The sequence below is a fragment of the Physeter macrocephalus genome, chromosome 19 (assembly GCF_002837175.3).
Source record: "Physeter macrocephalus isolate SW-GA chromosome 19, ASM283717v5, whole genome shotgun sequence".
NCBI classification, from domain to species: Eukaryota; Metazoa; Chordata; class Mammalia; order Artiodactyla; family Physeteridae; genus Physeter; species Physeter macrocephalus.
Window position 1 is genome coordinate 17718200 of NC_041232.1, and position 24014 is coordinate 17742213.

The 24014-nt window shown below is 39.4% G+C and overlaps 2 protein-coding genes across 3 annotated transcripts in view; one reads left to right on the top strand and one right to left on the bottom strand.

The window, feature by feature from the left end:
- The window catches only part of PPTC7 (protein phosphatase targeting COQ7), a 58710-nt gene extending 40574 nt beyond the window's left edge, over window positions 1-18136 (top strand). Inside the window, exons 7-8 of one of the 2 annotated variants that reach the window (XR_008616036.1) lie at window positions 274-401; window positions 17746-18136. The gene's annotated coding sequence lies outside the window, so the exon portion shown is untranslated. Of the gene's footprint in view, window positions 1-273; window positions 402-10017; window positions 10108-17745 lie in introns of those variants that run through there. The other variant, XR_008616035.1, reaches the window with a different exon arrangement.
- Window positions 980-24014, bottom strand: part of RAD9B (RAD9 checkpoint clamp component B) — a 33646-nt gene continuing 10611 nt past the window's right edge. Inside the window, 8 exon segments of the mRNA XM_028480564.2 lie at window positions 980-2080; window positions 9922-9982; window positions 9984-10160; window positions 11272-11394; window positions 11954-12018; window positions 12104-12210; window positions 15748-15854; window positions 19090-19189. Of these exon segments, the coding sequence (XP_028336365.1) occupies window positions 1952-2080; window positions 9922-9982; window positions 9984-10160; window positions 11272-11394; window positions 11954-12018; window positions 12104-12210; window positions 15748-15854; window positions 19090-19189 (869 nt within the window). The 3' untranslated portion in view covers window positions 980-1951.

Consider the following 24014-nt stretch of genomic DNA (forward strand, 5'->3'; position numbering starts at 1 on the left):
TAGCTATCATTTCTGTCTTTTACTAGTTTATTCACTAAGGCTCTTTTTGACCAGCTCATTTACTACATCAGTTTAGCTTCCTCAAAAATTCATCAAACTAGATTAATAATTGAATGTAACATATAGATGGTTTCCCAGCTGAGAAGGCTTTTGCATCTTCTAAATGGTATGTGAAGTCAAACAAAAATCTGGTGTCATTTAAATTTAGCATTCTGTATCCAAATTCTAAAATCCAAACTGTATACAATTTGACAGTGTAACTATCTTTTACAGACCAGTGCTGCATCTAGGTGATTACTGATGATGATAATGATGCCTTCACAGCCTAAACTGCCCTGGCCCATTTCAATGAGCGAACCAGAAACTTCATCCTCAGCAAGGAGACCTACAGTTACTCTCGGGTATAAATGTTCTCCGTGTAGTCATCTGCATTTATTAGGAATATGTGAAATTCAATGTTAGTCATCAGTGTAAGCAAAAAAATACATAAATTTTTAGCCTACAATGTGAAATTATGTGGGCATTGCCAGTTTCCAAAAAAAGCTTGATGAAAGCCCAGTTTCATTCACTGAGGAACATTTTGGGATGAACTTGAGTTGTTATTAGGTTACTGTGGGTGGCTGTGACTCATTACCAAGCTACAAGAGCCAAACTCATTCTGGTTTTAGTTTGAACTCTGTTCGCAGTTCTAAAGTTTACTAATCCACTCAGCCACCTTTGTCTTATTAATTCCTCACAAAATCTAAAGCACAATTGCTTGCCAGTTAACATTTTCCTTGTGATATGATGGTTTCACAGGCTTAACAATTAAGGTGTTACAAAAGTCTAGTTTGTCAGGTTATAACTGACTCTAAACAGGTTTGGGAGAGGGAGAGGCACACATCATAAGATGTTATATAACAATATTTCTGTGCCAGATTTTTTATTCTGTGCAGGTAAGAAGCTAATTCTTAAAGAGGCAAAGAACAGAGACATTCATCTTCCACCTCATTCCCCTCCAAACCCAGGCTTTCTTGGCAGTGGAGGCTGCTGTTCTATATCAGATAATACAGAAATAATTTTTTGGCATCACTTCTTTTCTGCATCACACTGCAAAATTTTAAAAGCATATTTTTTTACTTAAAATCTTAACAAAATATAACAAGCAATAGACCAAAAAAGTTATGGCATTTTACTATGTCTGAAAGCACCAAAACTCAAATGTTTGCAATCAAACACAGAAGATACCTGAACTCTACAAGCCATATTGATGCACTCTAAATGGCTGCTAAAGAAAGTTTAAATACCTTTATAAAACTGGTAAAGAAAATGCTAAAAACTCTAGTGTGAATGTGCACTGAATTGAAGAATTCTTTTTTATTTTTTTAAATATTTATTTGGCTGCGTTGAGTCTTCATTGCTGCGCGCGGGCTTTCTCTAGTTGCGTTGAGCAGGAGCTACTCTTCGTTGCGGTGCACGGGCTTCTCATTGCGGTGGCTTCTCTTGTTGCGGAGCATGGGCTCTAGGCATGCGGGCTTCAGTAGTTGTGGCTCATGGGCTCTAGAGTGCAGGCTCAGTAGTTGCGGCACACGGGCTTAGTTGCTCCGCAGCATGTGGGATCTTCCCGGACCGGGGCTTGAACCCGTGTCCCCTGCATTGGCAGGGGGACTCTCAACCACTGCACCACCAGGGAAGTCCCTGAATTGAAGAATTCTAATGAGCTTTTTCCCTGCACAGAAAACTCTTCTCCCTCCCAAGAAGCATAATGGATTTAAAGCAGATTACATTTACTTGACAAGCAGCTATTTCTAGATATGGTAGTTGTATAAGAAGATGTTTAGAAAACCAGCAGCCCATTATCCATTTCAAGGAAGTCCAAGACAATATCTTCATAGGCTTAAGTGTGAAAATGTGTTTGAAGTGCAAGTGAGCCAGTAAATGGGTGGGGGGCCAGCTCAGCCATCATTAAGTGTTAGAATGTGGAAAAACTGCCATTATTCACGTCCTCTTCACTGTCACTTGCTGTTGCCAGACTGTGGAAAGGGTGGTTGAAGTGTTCTCGTTGGTCAGAAGAAACTGCTCCAAAGAACATGCAAGAAAACTGAAGGGGAAAAAAGTAACTGTACTGTTTATTCAAAGCAAGTTAGTGCTCATCGGATACCCCTTTTCAGAAACTCAGCCAAGGTGGTCTCCCTACCTTTAATAGTGATGGTTCATGAAATACCCAGAACCTTCTTGAGTGGCCCAAAACATCCTAAAATAAAACCCTTCCCTGGACTCCAAAGGCACACAGTGTGGGATCAGTGGTCTGCTTCTGACTACCCTGCCCAAGCCATTGAAACTAACACCAGGGACTTGCCTGGTGGTCCAGTGGCTAGGACTCCTTGCTCCCAGTGTAGGAGGACCACGTTCAATTCCTGGTCGGGGAACTGGGTCCCACATGTGGCAAATGCAACTAAAGATGCCACATGCCGCAACAAAGATCCTGCGTCCCGCAACTAAGACCCGGCGCAGCCAAATTAGTTAATTAATTAATTTTAAAAAGAAAGAAAGAAAAACTAACACCAAGGCTGTGGGAGACAGAGATAAAGGGAGACTCTGTAGGCCATCCTGCTCGACTCCATCCATCTTCTCCCCTTTCCCTCCTGCTGCGAGAGAAGCAGCTACTCCTGACTAGAGCCAGTCCTTCTCTCCCTGTCTCTGACTCCCAGCCCCTCCCATGCCTCTCATCTACTGGATAAGAATGTCAGCATTTTAAAATAATGAAATGTCTCTCATTAAAATATATAAATAGCCTCATTCCCTTCCTCTCTCCATCCTTACCTCTGCTGTAGAGTTGTCTACACTTGCTTTCTCCATTTTCTCATTCTCCTAGTCTTCTGTCCTATCTAAAAAAGCTCCTGACCCTCACACAGAAGCACTTCTCAAGATGGTCACCAAAAATTGTCAGATCCTTAAGCCAATGACCATTTCAGTCTCCATCCCACTTGATAGTCACTCTGACACTTTCTTCTCAAACCTTCCTCATGCTGCATTCTCCTGGTTGCTCTTAGACTTCTCAGCTGGCTTGCCCTCTTCTACCCAGCCTTTGGGTCAGGGTTTCTCAGCCTTAGCACTACTGACATTTGAGGCCTGATGCTTCCTTGTTGTGAGGGCTGTCCTGCTCGTGGGAGGATGTTGAGCAGCATCCCTCGCCTCTGCCCACTAGATGCCAGTAGCACCCTCCTTCCTGAATTGTGACATCCAGAATTGTCTCCAGACATTGCCCAGCGTCCCCTGGCCCTGGTTAAGAACCACTGCTTTAGGGCTTCCCTGGTGGCGCAGTGGTTGAGAGTCCGCCTGCCGATGCAGGGGACGCGGGATCGTGCCCCGGTCCGGGAGGATCCCACATGCCGCGGAGCGGCTGGGCCCGTGAGCCATGGCCGCTCCGCGACATGTGGGATCTTCCAAGACCGGGGCACGAACCCGTACGGGAGAGGCCACAACAGTGAGAGGCCCGCGTACCGCAAAAAAAAAAAACAACAAACAAAAAAAAGAACCACTGCTTTAAATGATGGCAGTACTCTCCCCTGCACCCTCTCCCTAGCAACTTTCATTCACACTGCTGGCAGAAATTACTATGTTTGTATATGCCAGGGAGTCTCACAGAATTTGAACTTCATATATCCTACTACCTACTTGATTTCTGCCACTTAACATGTCCAAAATAGAATTCATGATCTTAGTGAGCATTGAACCTGTTGCTCCAAACCTTGATACCTCCTTTTCCCTTAAGCCCCATAACCAATCCATCACAGAGTCCTGCTACTTCTACCTCCTCAATTAGCTGTCTACTTTGGCCACTTCTCTCCATTGCTACTGAATCACCATCTCTCAGATGCCACAACTGAACTTCCATTCTTGCCTCACTGCATCCCATTCTGCACATAGTAGCTGCAACTGAAGTTATCTTTCAAAAATTCAACTCTGGCAGTCCTTCAGATACTTTAAATGCCACAGTACTTTATGTGGCCGTTTATGTGGCTGTTTACATCTGGCATGAATCGGCACTCACCAGTTACTCTAGCTTCATTCACCCTGTGCCATTGTTTCACCCTGGCTCTCTGGCCTGCTAACCACACTAGTCATCCTCCACTTCCTTAAAACCACCACGCTCCCTCCATCACAGGGGCTTTTGCACATGCCACATATCCACTCAACTCCCCCCTACTACCTTATCCTTTCCAGCTCAGCTCAAACACCAATTTCAAAGAAGACTTTCTGACCTCCTAGATTAGGTCAGTTCATACCTTAAATCCTCTCAAAGCACCTTAAACTTTTCCTTTATTGAACTTACCACAGGTTTTTAAAAATTATCAAATATTTAGTCATGTGACTATTTGTTTAATGTCTATCTCCCTCCTAGTCTATAATCAAGTTTAGGAACCTTTCTTGTTTATTTTGCATACCATTGTATACCCCACATCTACAACACAAGGCCCTCAACAAACACCTGTGGGAGCTGCATGGCAGGTAGCAAGAACGAGTAAATGAATGATCCCTGTTCTTGGCTCATCCTCACACATCAGAAGGTGAAGATGTCCTCTGCATGGGGCAGTTCTGACAGCAGCTGTTGAACCCTTGCTCCAGATGAAACACCCCAAATTAGCTGTGATATAGCCTGTGGTAGGCAGAATGATGGCCTGCCCGCACCCCCAAAGATGTCCACGTCTTAATCCCAGGAGCCTGTGAATATGTTATATCACGTGGCAAAAGGGAATTAAGGTAGCAAATGGAATAAAGTTGCTAATCAGTGACCTGGACTATCCAGGTGGGCCCAGTGGACTCACAAGGATCCTTAAATGTGAAAAGCAGAGAAGAATCAGCATCAGAGTAAAGCAATGTGAAAAGAACTTGACCGGCCGTTGCTGGTTTTAAAGCTGGAAGGAAACCACAATCAAAGAATGCAGGTGATCTCAAGAAGATAGGAAAGGCAAGAAAGCAGATTCTTCCCTAGAGTCTCCGCAAAGGAACATAGCCTTGCCAACACCTTGATTTTAGCTCAGTTAGACCCATTTTGGACTTCGGAACTGTAAGATAATTTGTGTTGTCTTAAGCCACTGAATTTGTGGTAATTTGTTATAGCAGCAATAGGAAACTAATACACTGGCTTTGATTTTAATTGGAGGCATAGTCTCAGTTGCTTCTGAAGAGTCTAGTGTTAACCAAGGTCAAGATCCAAAGGCCGGAATTGACCTAATGATAGCATCTGTGTCTGTTCAATGTATAATATCATGTGCAAATAGCTCTTCATAATGCTTACTGTGCTATATTAAACTAAAAACCTACTAGTTTACTTTGGACTTTGAGAGCTGCCCTGAATTTGCCATTGACTTAAGGTAAATGTCATTTGCTACCCCCTCTTTTCCCTACCTACTCTTTGGCCTTTAAATCTTTCATGGCTGGATGATCAAGCCCTTCCCTGGTATATAACAGTCTTCTAATGGAGAAAGTTTATGAATGGCCATACAACTTGGAATTAGTCCAAGTCCTATACGAATTGGGTAAGAAGATAAATTATTATAAAAATTTAAAAATAATATTCATATTCTCTTAAAAATAGAACTACCATACAATCCAGCAATTCCACTCCTGGCTATTCTTCAGAAAAAAAACAAAAACACTAGTTCAAAAAGATATCTGCACCCCTATGTTCATTGCAGCATTATTTATAATAGCCAAGATATAGAAGCAACCTAAGTGTCCACCGATAGAGGAATGGATAAAGAAGATGTGGTGTGTGTACACAGTGGAATATCACTCAGCCACAAAAAAGAATAAATCTTGCCATTTGCAACAACATCAGTGGACCTAGAAGGTATTATGTTCAGTGAAATAAGTCAGAGAAAGACAAATACAGTATGATTTCACTTATATAAGGAATCTAAAAAGCAAAACAAATGAACAAACGTAACAAAACAGAAACAGACTCATAGATACAAAGAACAAACAGGTGGTTGCCAGAGGGGAGGGGTGTGGGGGGATGAGTGAAATAGGTGAGGGAGATCAGGAGGTACAAACTTCCAGTTACAAAATAAATGTGTCATGGGGATGAAAGGTACAGCATGGGGAATACAGTCAACAATATTATGATAACTTTGTATGGTGACTTTGGTCTTTGAAAACTGCCCTAAATTTGCTATTGACTTATTGTGATCATTTTGTAATGCATAGAAATATCAAATCATTATGTTCTGTACCTAGAACTAACATAGTGTTGTAGGTCAATAATACTTCAATTAAAAATATGATAATAAGGGCTTCCCTGGTGGCGCAGTGGTTGAGAGTCCGCCTGCCAATGCAGGGAACACGGGTTCGTGCCCTGGTCTGGGAATATCCCACATGCCGTGGAGCGGCTGGGCCCCGTGAGCCATGGCCGCTGAGCCTGCGCATCCGGAGCCTGTGCTCCGCAACGGGAGAGGCCACAACAGTGAGAGGCCCGCGTACCAAAAAAAAAAAAAAAAAAAAAAAGATAATAATATAGATACTTCCCCCATTTTGGTGCCCCTGAGAGCTGTGTGTAACTTATTGAAAATCCACAATGGAAAAAAATATTGGTCATTTGAATATTAGAATATAGTAATACTCCTCTACAATAGTTTAATTTTGAAAATCCCCTTTCCCAAAGTAGAATACTACCATATTATTTATTTTTTTAAATAAGGTGAATTAAAATTGATTTCATTTTGGACTTTTGGATACTACTTGAGGGATTTAAAAAACTTTCTTAGGCTATCCCAAACCAGGGCTGAAGGTTTGCCAACCACTGGCTATGCACTAGGAATACAGAGATGAGTAAGACTCAGGCCTGCCCTTGATGAGCTCACTATCTACCTAGTGGAGTAACAAGCATATTTATTAAATTATTACATGACATTAATAATGAATAAAACAAACAAAATGATTTGATTAGAATGAGAAGACTTCAAAAAGAGACATAACACTTGAGCTGAGCTTTGAAGGGTGGGTAGGGGTTTGAACGGTGAAAAAAGGAATACTATCACCCCAGACTGTAGGAGCAATAGTATGAACAAAAGTAGAACACAAAAGCATTTGCTGAATGTTTCCACTAAGATCAGGAACTAAGCAAGCATGCCCACTCTCTCCACTGTTAATGTTGTACTAGAGATTATGTGCTAATACAACTGAACAAAAGAGTCAGTTGGAAAGGTTAAAGAAGAAATGAAACTATCTCTATATAAAAATGACATACAGGGCTTCCCTGGTGGCGCAGTGGTTGCGCATCCGCCTGCCGATGCAGGGGAACCGGGTTCGCGCCCCGGTCTGGGAGGATCCCACGTGCCGCGGAGCGGCTGGGCCCGTGAGCCATGGCCGCTGAGCCTACGCGTCCGGAGCCTGTGCTCCGCAACAGGAGAGGCCGCAGCAGAGGGAGGCCCGCGTACCACAAAAAAAAAAAAAAAAAAAAAAATGACATACAGCATGTCTGGAAACTCTGAGAGAATCAATGATAAAACTAATGGAAAAAAAAAAAAAAAACCAAAAAAACTAATGGAAACAAAATAATTCAGCAGGGTAGTAGGATATAAAATTAACACAAAAAAACCAGTAGCCTTCATATACGCAAACAATAGGCAGTCAGAAAACATAATGGTAGAGAAAACTACTCACAATAGCAATATAAAATGTTAATTACTTAGGAATAAACTTAAATGTGTAAATGTATATGAGAAACATTTTAAGACACTCCTGAGAGACACAAAAGTAGACCTGAACAAGTGGAAATACACAGCCTGTGTTTGGATAGAATGACTCAACATCATAAAGGTGTCTCTTAACATCCCCAAGTTAACAGAAATTTAAGGAAATCCCAATTAAAAAAATACCACCAGACTTTTTCTGGAGCTAGATAAGTTGATATTAAAGTTCAAGTAAAAAATACACATTCAGGGCTTCCCTGGTGGCGCAATCGTTGAGAGTCCGCCTGACGATGCAGGGGACACGGGTTCGCGCCCCGGTCTGGGAAGATCCCACATGCCGCGGAGCGGCTGGGCCCGTGAGCCATGGCCGCGGAGCCTGCGCGTCCGGAGCCTGTGCTCCGCAACGGGAGGGGCCACAACGGTGAGAGGCCCGCATACCGCAAAAAAAAAAAAAAATACACATTCAGGAATAGCCAGAAAAAAGTGACCAAATCTACAACGGGATACTAACTCTACCAGACATTAAAACATACTCTGAAGGCTGGAACTGGACCTCAGGGGAGGAAATGAGAAGATTTTATTAAATACCTTAGGGAAAGTCCCTGAATGTCATTCCAAGGAGTTTAGGTGAAATCCTATGGGAGAAGCAGAATGATCCAAGATACAATAAAAGCAGGAGAGTGATGTATAACAATAACTAACATTTAATGAGCACTGACCATGTGCCAGCTCCATGTATTAGCCCAACAATTCAATTGGGTAGCATTATTATTATTCCCATTTTACTAACAGAAAGAAAACTGAAGCAAAGATAAGTAACTTATCCAAGTTACATGGCTAATAAGTGGCAAGACAGAGATTCCAACCCAGAAACTCTAGAGCCAGTGCTCTGGAGTCCTATACCTCATTGTAAATATAAGGTCTCAAAAGAATCTTCTGGTACACTGTGGAGGAAACCAGAGTGGAGGAGAATGGAGGCATGGAGGTCAATCAGAAGGCTCACTGTAGTTCATATAGAAGATGATAATGGTCTAAATTATTTACCCATAATGTAATTTCATTTTTGCAGGAGTTAAGGCAAATAATTCCCTTTAAAAATAGAACTTTCTTTTTAGAATTTAGAATTTAAGTGACATGATAGGAAATTTGAAGAAAAGAGTGCTGTAATGGTACTCATGGAGCTTACAGCTCTAAATGTCACTTTCCCTAGTGAGGAAATTGGCAATCTTAGTGAATTTCAGGGAAGTGAAGCAGCAGGAAAATGTGTTCCTGTAGCTGCCTGCAAAAAAGTAAGCACAATATGTGTGACCAAAAATCAGGATGAGGAAAATGTTTCTGTATAATGAAAAGACAGATTTCAGTTTTCACTTTATGGCCAAGCTAGTAATTCACGAGAAAAGAAAACTGCCATAAGTGCCAGGCATATAACAGGTATTCAATAAACACTGTGGCATCAAACTGAATAATAAGTGGAGTTTACTATCCAATTTTACTACCCTAAAAGTCTTCATACAGTGTAAGTAGTGACTTTTAGTAATATTATTTCTCCTTAGAGTTATTTCTAACTCTAAGAAACTCATATTTCCAAACCAATAATAATAACAACAGCAAAACAAGCTTGAATAAAAGATTAATATAAACATGTAAAACAGGGACTATCATTATTTGATACTTCCAATAAATTATGTTTATCTTCAGTTCAGTGGATTTCTTAAGGTTTAACACTATAGCATTTTGTGAAGTTTATCATCCATCTAGTAAAATGTTGGTAACATAATATTGTTCTTAACTGGGACACCACTATGAAGTAATTTGTGATGTTTGTTGTGATGAAATTTACATTTGTACTACCATGAATAAAGGATTTCCCAACCAAACTTGAAAAATAAAATTAGAAGGACATGTATTTTAGAAAACAAAGTATATGACTTTAGCATATTATCTGTATTCAAAGATAAGTATGCTATAAGAAATCATAATTTATTCTTTAAAACAAGTGACTCAAATTTCTATTTGAATATACTTTGTTAGAATTACTCAATGAGCAATTTAACTATTTTGTATTGACATTCTGTAAATCAGCCTTTTCTCCATGTCAGACTGGTTTCACTTCTCCCCTATCAAAAAATAATAAAATTAATTTCCCGGATATTGGGGGTGGGCTGAGGCAGGGAGATTGCAAAGGGAGACGGATGATGAGAATTCTTGACTGAGATGCAGTTGTGTCTCAGTGTTTTTCTTTTACCTTCCTGAGATATGAAGATCCTGGCACTTCCTCTGTGTCACTGACACTGCTTTCTGGTACCTTCACTAATGTCTCCGTTCGCTCTTTCCATTAAAGGGCTGCCACGGTTTTCCAATGAAGAGATGTTCGTGCGAGTCTCAGAATAAAGCCTTCTGGGTACTGCTTTTCTCGAGATATACTCTGCGTCCTTGCTGGTTACATTTTTACCAGCCTCTGAATTTGAATGTATCGGCTCTGACCTGAGGTATTAATAGAGATTAAATGAATGAACTGTTTACTTTGAAAGATATATTTTTATATAACTAATGGATCAATATGGGATGACAATAACACTGGTTTAGGGAATATACTGAAATAACGTTGAACTAATTGTTGAAAGTTAAGATTTACATACATGATTATTTAGAAATTATCTTGACAGATTCAAATTTTTCAGTAAAGTCAAATAAATTACAATATATCTGTATGATAAAATTGTATAGAGTCATTAAAAATCATGTTTCCAAGTTATTATCAGCAATACTGGAAAATGTTCACAATGTAATATTTTGTGGGAAAAAACAGAATACAAAACTACATATGCTATATGACCCAATCTTGTTTTAAAATGCAAATGTGTGCAAAGTTAAAAGTCTGAAAGAAAACACAGTGTGCCAAACATTAACAGTGGCTATCACTAGATGGTAAAATTGTCGGTGTTTTTTAATTTATTCTTTGTACTTTCCTGCATTTTCCAAATTTCCCATAGTAAGTTTATGTTACTTTTACAATGAAGTACCTTCCACCAAAAAAAAAGTTATTAAGAGACAAAAGGGGGAGCTCCCTGGTGGTCCAGCGGTTAGGATCCGGTGCTTTCACTGCTGTGGCCCAGGTTCAATCCCTGGTCGGGGAACTGAGATCCCTCAAGCCGCGCAGCACAGCCAAAATTTAAAAAAAAAAGAGAGAGAGAGACAAAAGGGGAAAAAAAGAAAGAAAAGCAAGGGCTGTTTCTCTCTCTAAGAAAGAGAGTTCTGGGTAGTGAATACAAACTTTCCTGTGAACCTTAACACTATATCACTCCTAAAAAACAGCTACTGAAAATGGAAATGAGTTTTAAGTAACGACAAAGATAAACCAGGCAATCCTGTTAAATTGTGATCATAAGAGAAAAAGCAAATATCTAGTGAAAGATGGGTGATATTTCTCTGTCACAGTTAGGTCTTCCTGGAGCTTTCCTGATTCAGTTAAAATTTCTGATCTTCTAATGTTTTCATCCTCAATTGTTTCCTAAATGAATGCCATTGAATTATTTCAGAATAAGACTGCAATGGCTTTATCCCAACCAATAAAGACGTTAAAACATGGCCTTACCTTTTTCGTTTTTGTGAAAGACACAGTGATTGTGGAGAAGATGCTCTACTTGGCTCATCAGCTAATGTAGCCAAAATAAAGTTGGCTTCCAATAACATATCGTCAATACTTAAGGCCATGGGTCTAAAAAAGGCAAAGTCAGAGCAAACATCACACTCATCACACTCACACACATTTTCTGATGGACACTGGGAAAACATTAAAAAATGATACTTAATTTTGGAGTAAAAAGAAACAGTAAAAGTCTTGTCTTTTCACAAATTGAGACAGTCCTAAGAACTAAAAGGGTCCTTAGAAATCATCACATCCAATTTCATAAAACACATTCATCCTAGCCCAATCTCTCTGAAATTTTAGTTCTGAAATATCATATAAAGTACCATAGTTTCATAGAGACTTAACTTGTTTAAGCCATGTATAATTTTCTAATTTGGCAATTTATTCAGTATGTCAAGTTTATAAATGTTTTTACTCTTCAGAGTAAAATATATCTTTCTAAATCAAGTTACCAATAAAAAGAACTCTAGGTTATGACATCTTTCAAAATTTTAGTTTGATAAGTGTTGCTAGTAAAGTTAAGGAATTCCTGAGGTGTGAATTAATTTCAAAGTGAACCAAAGGGTTTTATTATTAATATATGACAATAGAAAAAGAAACAAACAGAAATTTCCCAAGGACCTACTTCCCAGGAAAATCAAAATGAATGGCTATAGGAGCATGTGTAGCTTCTGAAAATGTCAGCATTCCCTGAAAGGAAAAAAAGGGGAAATATGTGAAATCTTTATTAAAAATTGCCATTGATAATTCTAATTGGACACAAATTTTGGTTTACCTTCAGTTCTTTGAAGCAAAATGTTATTTCAGTGTTGACTCCAATTTGAAAGAAGTCAAACTCATCTGGCCCAACAAACATCTCACTGTATACAGAATTGGTCAAATCTGCTCAATGTTATAGGAAAGTAAAGAATAAAATTAGTTCCAGAGGTATTTGTTAAATTTTGATAAGAAAATATAAGCATAAGTGATAAGTTAAAAATAGCCACAAATTCTCTGACATTCCTTCATTGAGAGGTGGGGTCTATGTCTATGTCCCCTCTCCATGAATCTGGGGTGAGTGGACTCTTCGTCTGCTCTCACCAATAGGATATTGTGGAGTGACCTGGTGCTAGTTTCTGGTCTGGGCCCAGACCTTAAGAGACTTAAGAGACTGGCAGCCTCCACTTCCTCAATCCCACAAGCCACATAGGGCAGCCAAAAAAAAAAAAAAAAGTAAAGATCAACTTAGAATGAGAGAAAATATTTGAAATCACATATATGAAAAGGGGAGAAAAATAAAAAGACAAATAACTCAAGTGAAAATTAAGGGATGTGAACAGACATTTCTCCAAAGAAGATATACAAATAAGCAATAAGAACACACAAAAAGATAATCAACATCATTAGTTGCTAGAGAAATGAAAATCAAAACCACAATAAGACAACACTTCACACCCACTAGGATGGCTATCATCCAAAAAACAGACAATAACAGAGGTGTTGAATTTTTTTTTCCCCCAGAGGTGTTGAATTTTTTTCCCTAATATTTATTAAACTTTTATGTGCATTTTAAAAAATGAAAATATGATCATACTATGCATACCATTTTATAATCTATTCAATAATATATCCTGACTATTTTTCCATGTCAATAAGTACATTTTCCTAATTATTTATGTGTGTTGGTGTTTTGTGTTTTCCACTACAAAATTAACTTCAATAAACATCTTTGGCATACACACCCAGAGAGAAAGAAATGTATATATACACACACACAAGACTTCTTTTTTTTTGGCCACGCCACATGGCTTGCAGGATCTCAGTTTCCTGACCAGGGCTTGGACCCAGGCCACAGCAGCGAAAGCACCGGACCCTAACCATTAGGCCACCAGGGAATTCTCAACACTACTTTTTTTTTTTTTTTTTTTTTTTTTTTTTTTTGTGGTATGCGGGCCTCCCTCTGCTGTGGCCTCTCCCGTTGCGGAGCACAGGCTCCGGACGCGCAGGCTCCGGACGCGCAGGCTCAGAACCCGGTTCCCCTGCATCGGCAGGCGGACGCGCAACCACTGCGCCACCAGGGAAGCCCTCAACACTACTTTTAATAGCTTCATAGTATTTCACTAAACCAATCTCCTGTTGTCAGATCTAAGGTATATAGAAAGAGATGAACCAAACTATTGAGTACTTGTCTGTAGACAGTGGGATTTCAGGTGACTTTATTAGTGCTTTTTATGTGTTTTTAATTTTCTTCAATGAACATGAATTGTGTAAGTGTAAGAACAAAGGAGAAATGGTATATATATTTTAAAAGGACCAAACAATACCTTACAGATACCTTCATCTCAATCAAGAAGGCTCATGTCACGACTTGTGTTTGCTGGGGGTGGCGGGGTGGGGGGGTGTCGCTAGATTGGGAGATTGGGACTAGAAGATGCAAACTATTATATAGAGAATGGATAAACAACAAGGTCCTACTGTATAGCACAGGGAACTATATTCAGTATCCTGTAATAAACCATAATGGAAAAGAATATGAAACAGAATATTTAAAAAATTAATTTTAAAAAAAAGAAGGCTCATGTCACTCCCAGTGTGCTGGCATAGAGTAAGTTCAATAATAAAGTTAAACAATTGGGTCCCCAGTCAACCATAACTATAACTACTCATTAGAAAGCTGCTCACAAGGGACAGTGTCTGAATAAATGGCCATTTATTCAGAGATGGCATTATGAATATAAAACAGACACTTTCACTAGCCAAGCATATATTTTCCAGATCATGCACCCCTGAGTGCCAAAACAGAATGCTAGATGGGACTTTGAGAGAAGCAATAAGAGCACAGTGGTAATGAGACTAAGCCCTGGAGACTGTCTATATTCAGATCATAATCCACCACTTATTAACTGTGTGACAGCAGGCAAGTCACTTAGCTTCTCTGTGCTTCATATTCTTCATATAGAAAATGGGGATACTAATAGTACCTACATCACAGACTTGTTACAAAGATCAAATGGATTCAGAAATGTAAACCATTTAGAACAGAACCTGGCACAAACTAGACCCTGCAAAGTCGTCTGACACAACTTAAGCCCTGGTTATACTGGTTTTTCACTTCAAAATAATGTTTCTTCTTTTGTATTCTTTCTTTACTGCTATCACCAAAAAAAAAATCCAAGGTCAAAGAGTCTCAGACAAGTGGTGCCCAAAATACCCTAGTAAATTTCCTTAATAGCAAAACTCCTGACTTAATAATGCTTTAGTTTCTCCATTCCATCTGTATAACTCTTAGAAAAGCTGACTTAATATTCATGTTGGGGCTTCCCTGGTGGTGCAGTGGTTAAGAATCCTCCTGCCAATGCAGAGGACACGGGTTCGAGCCCTGGTCCAGGAAGGTCCCACATGCCGCAGATCAACTAAGCCCGTGCACCACAACTACTGAGCCTGCGCTCTAGAGCCCGCCAGCCACAACTACTGAGCCCACGTGCCGCAACTACTGAAGCCCACGCACCTAGAGCCCATGCTCCGCAACAAGAGAAGCCACAGCAACGAGAAGCCCACGCATTGCGAGGAAGAGTAGCCCCCTCTCGCCACAACTAGAGAAAACCCGCGCACAGCAACGAAGACCCAACGCAGCCAAAAATAAAATAAATAAATTTATAAAAAATAATATTTCACTCAGTAAGAAATATTCACATTTTCTGCCCTATATATTTGCCATCTGGAATATCTTACATTTCTCACTTAAAGTTACTTTTCCTTTTTATGTGGTCAAAGATCATCTCAACTGGATTGCTGGCCTCTTAATTTTTCTTTATGCTAAATACAAAGGATGAGAAATAGACCTTAAAATTTAACTGAAAAAAAAAATTTTCTCAGTAACCATTCTAATTTTATTTTTTTAAATAAATTTATTTATTTATTTATTTTTGGCTGTGTTGGGTCTTCATTGCTGCGTGCGGGCTTTCTCTAGTTGCGGCGAGCAGGGGTTACTCTTCCTCACGGTGCACAGGTTTCTCATTGCGGTGGCTTCTCTTTGTTGCGGAGCACAGGCTCTAGGCACGCGGGCTTCAGTAGTTGTGGCACTCGGGCTCAGTAGTTGTGGCTCGTGGGTTAGTTGCTCTGCGGCATGTGGGATCTTCCCGGACCAGGGCTCGAACCCGTGTCCCCTGCATTGGCCAGGTGGGTTCTTAACCACTGCGCCACCAGGGAAGTCCCATTCTCCTAATTTTAAAACAATCTGAATTTCAAAGCCAAGTATTTTAATTACTGATTGTGACAAATTTCTCAGGTGTCTTAAAAATTTTAATGATCTTTCTACATTTTACTGCCTTTTAGACAAGAAAAACTATTATGTCACTAATATTTACTGTATAACTGTACAGTAATCAGGAAAGCCAGGAAGTAATATTCCATCAAAGCAGTGACAGATATAATCCTTACCCATTGATTCCTCATTAGAACTCTTAATGCAAACGTTCAGTGGAGTAACAGCAAGAGTAACTTCCTCTTGACTCGATGTAAAAAGAACAATTGCCTCAGCAAGCACTCTATAAAATGTAAGGAACAGAATACATTATTTGAAGAACAAACAGAAAGAAATTATCATATTAAATGGGACTCATCTTTAACCTGGAAACAAATAGGTTAATTGTCCTGGATTTAGAAAAATCTACCCAAAAGACCTATCTTCATTCTTCTATATGAGCTGTTATATCTTTAGTATATCTTGTTGTTGTTGTTGTTGTTGTTTGCGGTACGCAGGCCTCTCACTGTTGTGGCCTCTCCCGTTGCGGAGCACAGGCTCCGGACGCGCAGGCTCAGCGGCCATGGCTCACGGGCCCAGCCGCTCCCCGGCATGTGGGATCTTCCCTGACCGGGGCACGAACCCGTGTCCCCTGCATCGGCAGGCGGACTCTCAACCACTGTGCCACCAGGGAAGCCCCTAGTATATCTTAAAATTACAACATTAGGAATCCCCTGGCGGTCCAGTGGTTAGGACCCGGCGCTTTCACTGCTGGGGGCTGGGATCAATCCTTGGTCGGGGAACTAAGACCTGAAAGCCGCTCGGCTGTGGCCAAAAAAAAAGAAAGAATTACAACATCATCTGAAGGCCAAGAGAAAAGCAAAATATATTCTAAGTAAAACATGTGAAAACTGCAGAATAAACCAAACACTAGAATAAAATATCTTTAATTCTATGTTTTCACATACCCAATACATTTTTTAACAAAAATGACCTGGGATCATACTCCTAAGGGAGATAGTAGAAAATGGAGATGTTCAAACAGAACTGGGGTGAACTATGCTGGAGACGCAGTCGAGGGATAGAGGTTTACAAGCAGTCTGCTGCCTGTATTCTCTTTCCCTTTGTCACTTGTCCTAGATTATTAACTATTTCTTTCAAGGTTGTCCTGACATCCCAAATGCCTTTCATCCTGGGCTCCCTTTTTAAAAACCCCTTTATTGAGATATAATTCACGTTCTACACAATTCACAGATTTAAAATTGTTTGATTTGCATTTCCCTAACAACAAATGGTGTTGATCATCTTTTCATGTGCTTGTTGGCCATTTGCATACGTTCTTTGGAAAAACGTCCATTCAAATCCTTTGCCCATTTTTTAGTTAGGTTATTTCTTATCTTTTTATTATTGCATTAAAAGTTCTGGCCTATTTTTTGTTTGATTTGTTTTGTTCTTCATTGCTACGCACAGGCTTTCTCTAGTTGTGGCGAGCCAGGGCTACTCTTCATTGTGGTGCACGGGCTTCTCATTGTGGTGGCTTCTCCTGTTGCGAAGCACGGGCTCTAGGCACGTGGGCTTCAGTAGTTGTGGCACGTGGGCTCAGTAGTTGTGGCTCACAGGCTCTAGAACGCAGGCTCAGTAGCTGTGGCACAGGGGCTTAGCTGCTCCACAGCATGTGGGATCTTCCCAGACCAGGGCTCAAACCCATGTCCCCTGCATTGGCAGGCGGATTCTTAACCACTGCGCCACCAGGGAAGCCCTGGCCTATTTTTTAAATTGAGGTGAGGTCAGATAAAAATGAGATTCTTAGAATTTCTGTAATGTTAGTGTTAACCTGCTACTAGACATTAGATTAGCAGAGTTTCTCAATGCCAAAATGTCAGGAACACCTACCAAATTAATCTGGAAACTTTTCCAGTGTTAAGGGAGAGATGTTGTACAAGATATTAAACAACCTGATACCAAAAATGACAACATGAATGTGCAATTCAAAAAGGAAGAAAAATACAAATTGCTAATAAATATATGAAAAGATGCTCAAACTCCCTAGTAATAAAATAAACACCAAAAAATGACTTTTTTATATATCTATATTAAAAAAAGACTATGTCTTCCATAATAGGAGTTTCCTTCTCTCTTTCCCTCTCTCTCTCTCTCTCTCTCTCTCTCTCTCTCTCTCTCTCTCTGGTTACCAGGTGCCATGTTGTGAGGACAATCGGCCAGCCTACAAAGAGGCCTGCATGGTGAGGAACTGAGGCCTACCAGCAACCACATGGGTGAGCTTAGAAGCTGACTTTCTGAGGCCTCCCACAGCCATGTCAGTGAGCTTGGGAATGAATTTCTCCAAGTTCAGCCTTCAGATGAGACCACAGTCCTGGCTGATGGCTTGACTTCAACCTCATGAGAAACCTTAAGCCAAAAGCACCCAGCTAAGCCACACTTATTATTTTGAAGTAATAAACGTCTGGGTTTTTTTAAAGCTTTAAGTTATGGGGAAATTTGCTTCACAGAAATAGGTAACTAATACTCTATCTTATGCACTACTAGCAGCATTGTTTGTGATGGCAAAAAGTCAGAAACAACCAACTTTTTCACTAATAGGGTAATGGGTAACTAAATTATGGTTCACTCATACAATTAAAAATTATGCAATCATTAAAAAGAATAAAATTGATTTAACTAAACTGACATAGACACTATAAAAGGAAGTTGCCAAACAATAAGGATAGTAGGACATTTTCTTTTAAAAAACTATGTATGTGTCTAGTAGGTGATATAAATTTGAGAGAGAAGGAGAAAAAGAGAGAAAGAAAGATATCCATAGCTATAGGGAAAAAGAAAGTTATAGAAAGACTGGCTATAAATAGATGATATAGAAGGATTACACCAAATTGTTAATAGATATTAAACCCCTGCCAGGTGGGATATATGAGGCAAGGAGAGGAGAAAGACTTCCATTTTTCATCTCTGCACTCTTCTATAAATTTTAGATGTATTGCAAGGAGCATGTATTTCTTTTGTAATTTAAAAAACAATAAGGATAAAATATCTTTTGGTTTACAAAGTAATTAATGTTTAAGTTACAGCTTAACTGAAAAATTGAGTACCTTTCACTGACAAATATGTCCCACTCATTCTCTAGAAAAAACAAACAAACACTTAGGGATAAAATCAGTTCATGTAAAAAGTGTTAAAATTTCCTCATGCTGTGTGTGTTAAGACTCAGATAGAAGGCACCATATAAATGCAAAGTATTATTAGATAATATATTTTTCTCTTAATACCACTTGATGTAGAAAGCCACTGATGGGATACTTCTAGACCATTTTGGCCACTAAATTATTATTTCTACCATTAGGCAGTTATTATCTACTTTTATCTTTCTCAAGGTTTCCTCTTGATCCTGTAAGGTGATTTCTACAAGTCCAGTGTTAGCTTAAAAAAATGTAACTGATTTAAAAGCTCTAGGCTATTAATTCTTTACTCTGTGACCATAATATATTCAGAAAAATAAAAATAAACAACAGAGAACTCATTACCTTGGTTGAATCACTAGTGTATTAGAACACATATTCTTTTCAAAAATAACTTGCAAAGGCTGACTTTCTTGAAAACACACATTATGAATCCTTTTAAGACCTTAAAAATAATAAAGCAACCCGTTAATAATTTTAAGTGCAAAATTAACAGATTTTTAAAAGTCTTTAAGTTTCAGAGCCATATTAAAATAATAAAATTAAAGTAATATTTAATATCTGACAGATGCACAAAGCTTACAAGAAGCACTATCCCTTAATGAATGTGTTTATCGCTCCCTAGTGGACACCATGTAACATGTTACACCCTCCAATCAATTAGGCAGTAGAGTTCCCACATTCTTTTGAAATACAGGTAATTTCTTAAATTGTGTGTAAAATAGTAATTGCCCACTACAGATCATATATCTATGATTCTTTCTCAGTATTTTTCATCCGAACTGATATTTTTGGATGGGAACTTTAAAAGTAAAACCTGAGCATCTAGTCTGTGAATTCTTTCCCTCTGAGAGGAGGAGAGGAGTGTGGAGCAATAATGGCTACGGCCCAATGTACCAGCAACTGCAGTATATGTTGTACGTACATTACCTCTGATCCTCACAATATGCCTATGGGATAGGTACTTGATCTCAGAAGAGGAAACTATACCTCTAGCTCTGTTAAATGACTTCAAGGCTATGCTGTTTTAACAAGTATAGCTAGAATTTGAATCTAAGTTTGTTTTATCTCTCTCTTTTCTTTTTTTCTGAATCTGAGTTTGAATATGGAGCCCGTGTAATAAAATCCAGGTGGGCTATAACTTTCTACAGCATAATAATGTTACAATGAGAATCAAAAGGATTCACTATAAACAACATTTCTCAACTTATTTTTAACTGAATTAATAACAACAGCAATATTTATTATTTTCATAAATATTTACTGAGCACTTACTGTGCACAAGGCTGATCAGTTGTTCCTATTTGTTGTTTTGTTGTGTTTTGTGTTTTTTTTGACTGTACAGTGAGGCATGTGTGACCTTCCTGACCAGGGATCGAACCTGTGCCCCCTGCACTGAGAGCACAGAGTCTTAACCACTGGACCGCCAGGGAAGTCCCTGACCACTTAGTTGTTTTGTTTTCTTTTTTAAAATTAATTAATTAATTATTTTTTTGGCTGTGTTGGGTCTTTGTTGCTGTGTGCGGTCTTTCTCTAGTTGCGGCGAGTGGGGGCTACTCTTCGTTGTGGCGCACGGGCGTCTCGTTGCAGTGGCTTCTCTTGTTGCGGAGCATGGGCTCTAGGCGTGCAGGCTTCAGTAGTTGTGGCACGCGGGCTCAGTAGTTGTGGCTCACGGGCTTAGTTGCTCCGCGGCATGTGGGATTTTCCCGGACCAGGGCTCTAACCTGTGTCCCCTGCATTGGCAGGCGGATTCTTAACCACTGTGCCACCAAGGAATTCCTGATCAGTTAGTTTTTAATGGATAACAAACCACAAAATTTAATCAGAAATTTAGTGGCTCAAAATAACAAACGTTTGTTATTTCTAACAATTCAGCTGAGTGGCTCCTCTGGTTTGGGTTGGCTTAGCTGTGGCTGGATCATTTTGAATGGCCTCACATTCATATCTGAGGCCTCACAGTTGGGACAACAGGGACAGCCAGGATGGCTGGGGTCTCTCACCACATGGTCTCCAATCTTCCAGGAGTCTGTGCTGGGCTGTGCTTATTCTCATGCTGATGGAAATGTTCTTAGTTTAACAGTAGAAGCTGACAGGCCTCTTAAGGCCTAGGCTCGGAACTCACACAACATCACTTCTAGTGCATTCTATTGATATCAAAGCAACTCCAAGGCCAGCTGAGATTCAAAGTAGGGAAATACACAGGGACGAATTTTGGAGCTGTGGACTAGCAAAGAACAACTCAGACAAAAATTTCTAACCTCACAGAGCTTACATTCTAGCGAAGGGAGGCAAACAATAAGAAAATCAAAAGCACTTCCCTGGTGGTCCAGTTGTTAAGACTCCGTGCTTCCACTGCAGAGGGCACAGGTTTGCTCCCTGGTCAGGGAACTAAGATCCTGCATGCCGTGCGGTGCAGCCAAAAAAAGAAAAAGTAAAATAATTGGTCTGTCACATAGTGATAAGTAGCACAGGAAAAAAAGGAAAGCTGAAAGGGGGCTGGGGAGTGCCGGTGGTGGTGGGCAGCAATTTCAAATAAGGAGGTCAAGGAAGACCTCATGGAAAAGATGCCATTTGAGCAAGACTGAAGGAGGTCTTTGAAAGAGCAAGCCATGTGCTATCTGGAGAAGGAGCTTGCTAGGCAGAGGGAACAGGGGCCCAGCCTGGGACTCCCGGATCATGTGGGACCTACCGGCCATTGTAAGATCTTTGACTTTTACCTTGGGTAAAATGGTGAGCTTTTTGAGAGTTTTAAGCACTGGAGTGACATAATCTGACCTATTTTAAAGGGATTACTGTGGCTGCTATTTTGGGAAGACACAAAGCTCAAAAGTTGGCATATCTTCCCTATTTTAAAACATATTTTCAAGTTACTTTTAGATGGATAGGTAATAGAAGGTAATAGATGTACATGGTATAAAATTCAAAAGATACCAAAGAATAGACATTGAAAATAAGTCACCCTCCACCTCTGACTCCTGCCACCCCAGTACCCTCCTCAGAGGTAACTATGGTTACCAGTTTCTTAGGTATTCTTCAGAAATAGCCCATGCATATACAAGCACAATCATATCTCTATAACAAATACCTGACTTGGGTGAATGTTCTATTGGCATTGCCGAGGATGTCCAAGCTGAGAAATGCCTTATTTCTTTGTCATCCCTGATACTTTTTTCTTGCTACTTGCTTCCTTCCCCTTTTTCCTTAACACACGCTAAACACTTTCAGTCTATACCTTTGACCACACTGCTCCCTCATCATAGAATGCCTTTCCATTTCTGACTATTAGAAATTTAGCCCAGGACCAGATGGCTTCACAGGCAAATTCTATCAAACATTTAGAGAAGAGCTAACACATATCCTTCTCAAACTCTTCCAAAATATAGCAGAGGGAGGAACACTCCCAAACTCATTCTATGAGGTCACCATCACCCTGATACCAAAACCAGACAAAGGTGTCACAAGGAAAGAATACTACAGGCCAATATCACTGATGAACATAGATGCAAAAATCCTCAACAAAATACTAGCAAACAGAATCCAACAGCACATTAAAAGGATCATACACCATGATCAAGTGGAATTTATCCCAGGAATGCAAGGATTCTTCAATATATGCAAATCAATCAATGTGATACACCATATTAACAAATTGAAGGATAAAAACCATATGATCATCTCAATAGATGCAGAAAAAGCTTTCAAAAAATTCAACACCGGACTTAATTGATATTTATAGGACATTCCATCCAAAAACAACAGAATACACATTTTTCTCAAGTGCTCATGGAACATTCTCCAGGATAGATCATATATTGGGTCACAAATCTAGCCTTGGCAAATTTAAGAAAATTGAAATCATATCAAGTATCTTTTCTGACCACAACGCTATGAGACTAGATATCAATTACAGGAAAAGATCTGTAAAAAATACAAACACATGGAGGCTAAACAATACACTACTTAATAACGAAGTGATCACTGAAGAAATCAAAGAGGAAATCAAAAAATACTTAGAAACAAATGACAATGGAGACACGACGACCCAAAACCTATGGGATGCAGCAAAAGCAGTTCTAAGAGGGAAGTTTATAGCAATACAATCCTACCTTAAGAAACAGGAAACATCTCGAATAAACAACCTACCTTTGCACCTAAAGCAATTAGAGAAAGAAGAACAAAAGAACCCCAAATTTAGCAGAAGGAAAGAAATCATAAAGATCAGATCAGAAATAAATGAAAAAGAAATGAAGAAAACAGTAGCAAAGATCAATAAAACTAAAAGCTGGTTCTTTGAGAAGATAAATAAAATTGATAAACCATTAGCCAGACTCATCAAGAATAAAAGGGAGAAGACTCAAATCAATAGAATTAGAAATGAAAAAGGAGATGTAACAACTGACACTGCAGAAATACAAAAGATTATTAGAGATTACTACAAGCAGCTGTATGCCAATAAAATGGACATCCTGGCAGAAATGGACAAATTCTTAGAAATGCACAAGCTGCCGAGACTGAACCAGGAAGAAATAGAAAATATGAACAGACCAATCACAAGCACTGAAATTGAAACTGTGATTAAAAATCTTCCAACAAACAAAAGCCCAGGACCAGATGGCTTCACAGGCGAATTCTATCAAACATTTAGAGAAGAGCTAACACCTATCCTTCTCAAACTCTTCCAAAATATAGCAGAGGGAGGAACACTCCCAAACTCATTCTATGAGGCCAGCATCACCCTGATACCAAAACCAGACAAAGACGTCACAAAGAAAGAAAACTACAGGCCAATATCACTGATGAACATAGATGCAAAAATCCTCAACAAAATACTAGCAAACAGAATCCAACAGCACATTAAAAGGATCATACACCATGATCAAGTGGAATTTATCCCAGGAATGCAAGGATTCTTCAATATATGCAAATCAATCAATGTGATACACCATATTAACAAATTGAAGGATAAAAACCATATGATCATCTCAATAGATGCAGAAAAAGCTTTCAAAAAATTCAACACCCATTTATGATACAAACCCTCCAGAAAGTAGGCAAAGAAGGAACTCACCTCAACATAATAAAGGCCATATATGACAAACCCACAGCCAACATCGTTCTCAATGGTGAAAAACTGAAACCATTTCCACTAAGATCAGGAACAAGACAAGGTTGCCCACTCTCACCACTCTTATTCAACATAGTTTTGCAAGTTTTAGCCACAGCAACCAGAGAAGAAAAAGAAATAAAAGGAATCCAAATCGGAAAAGAAG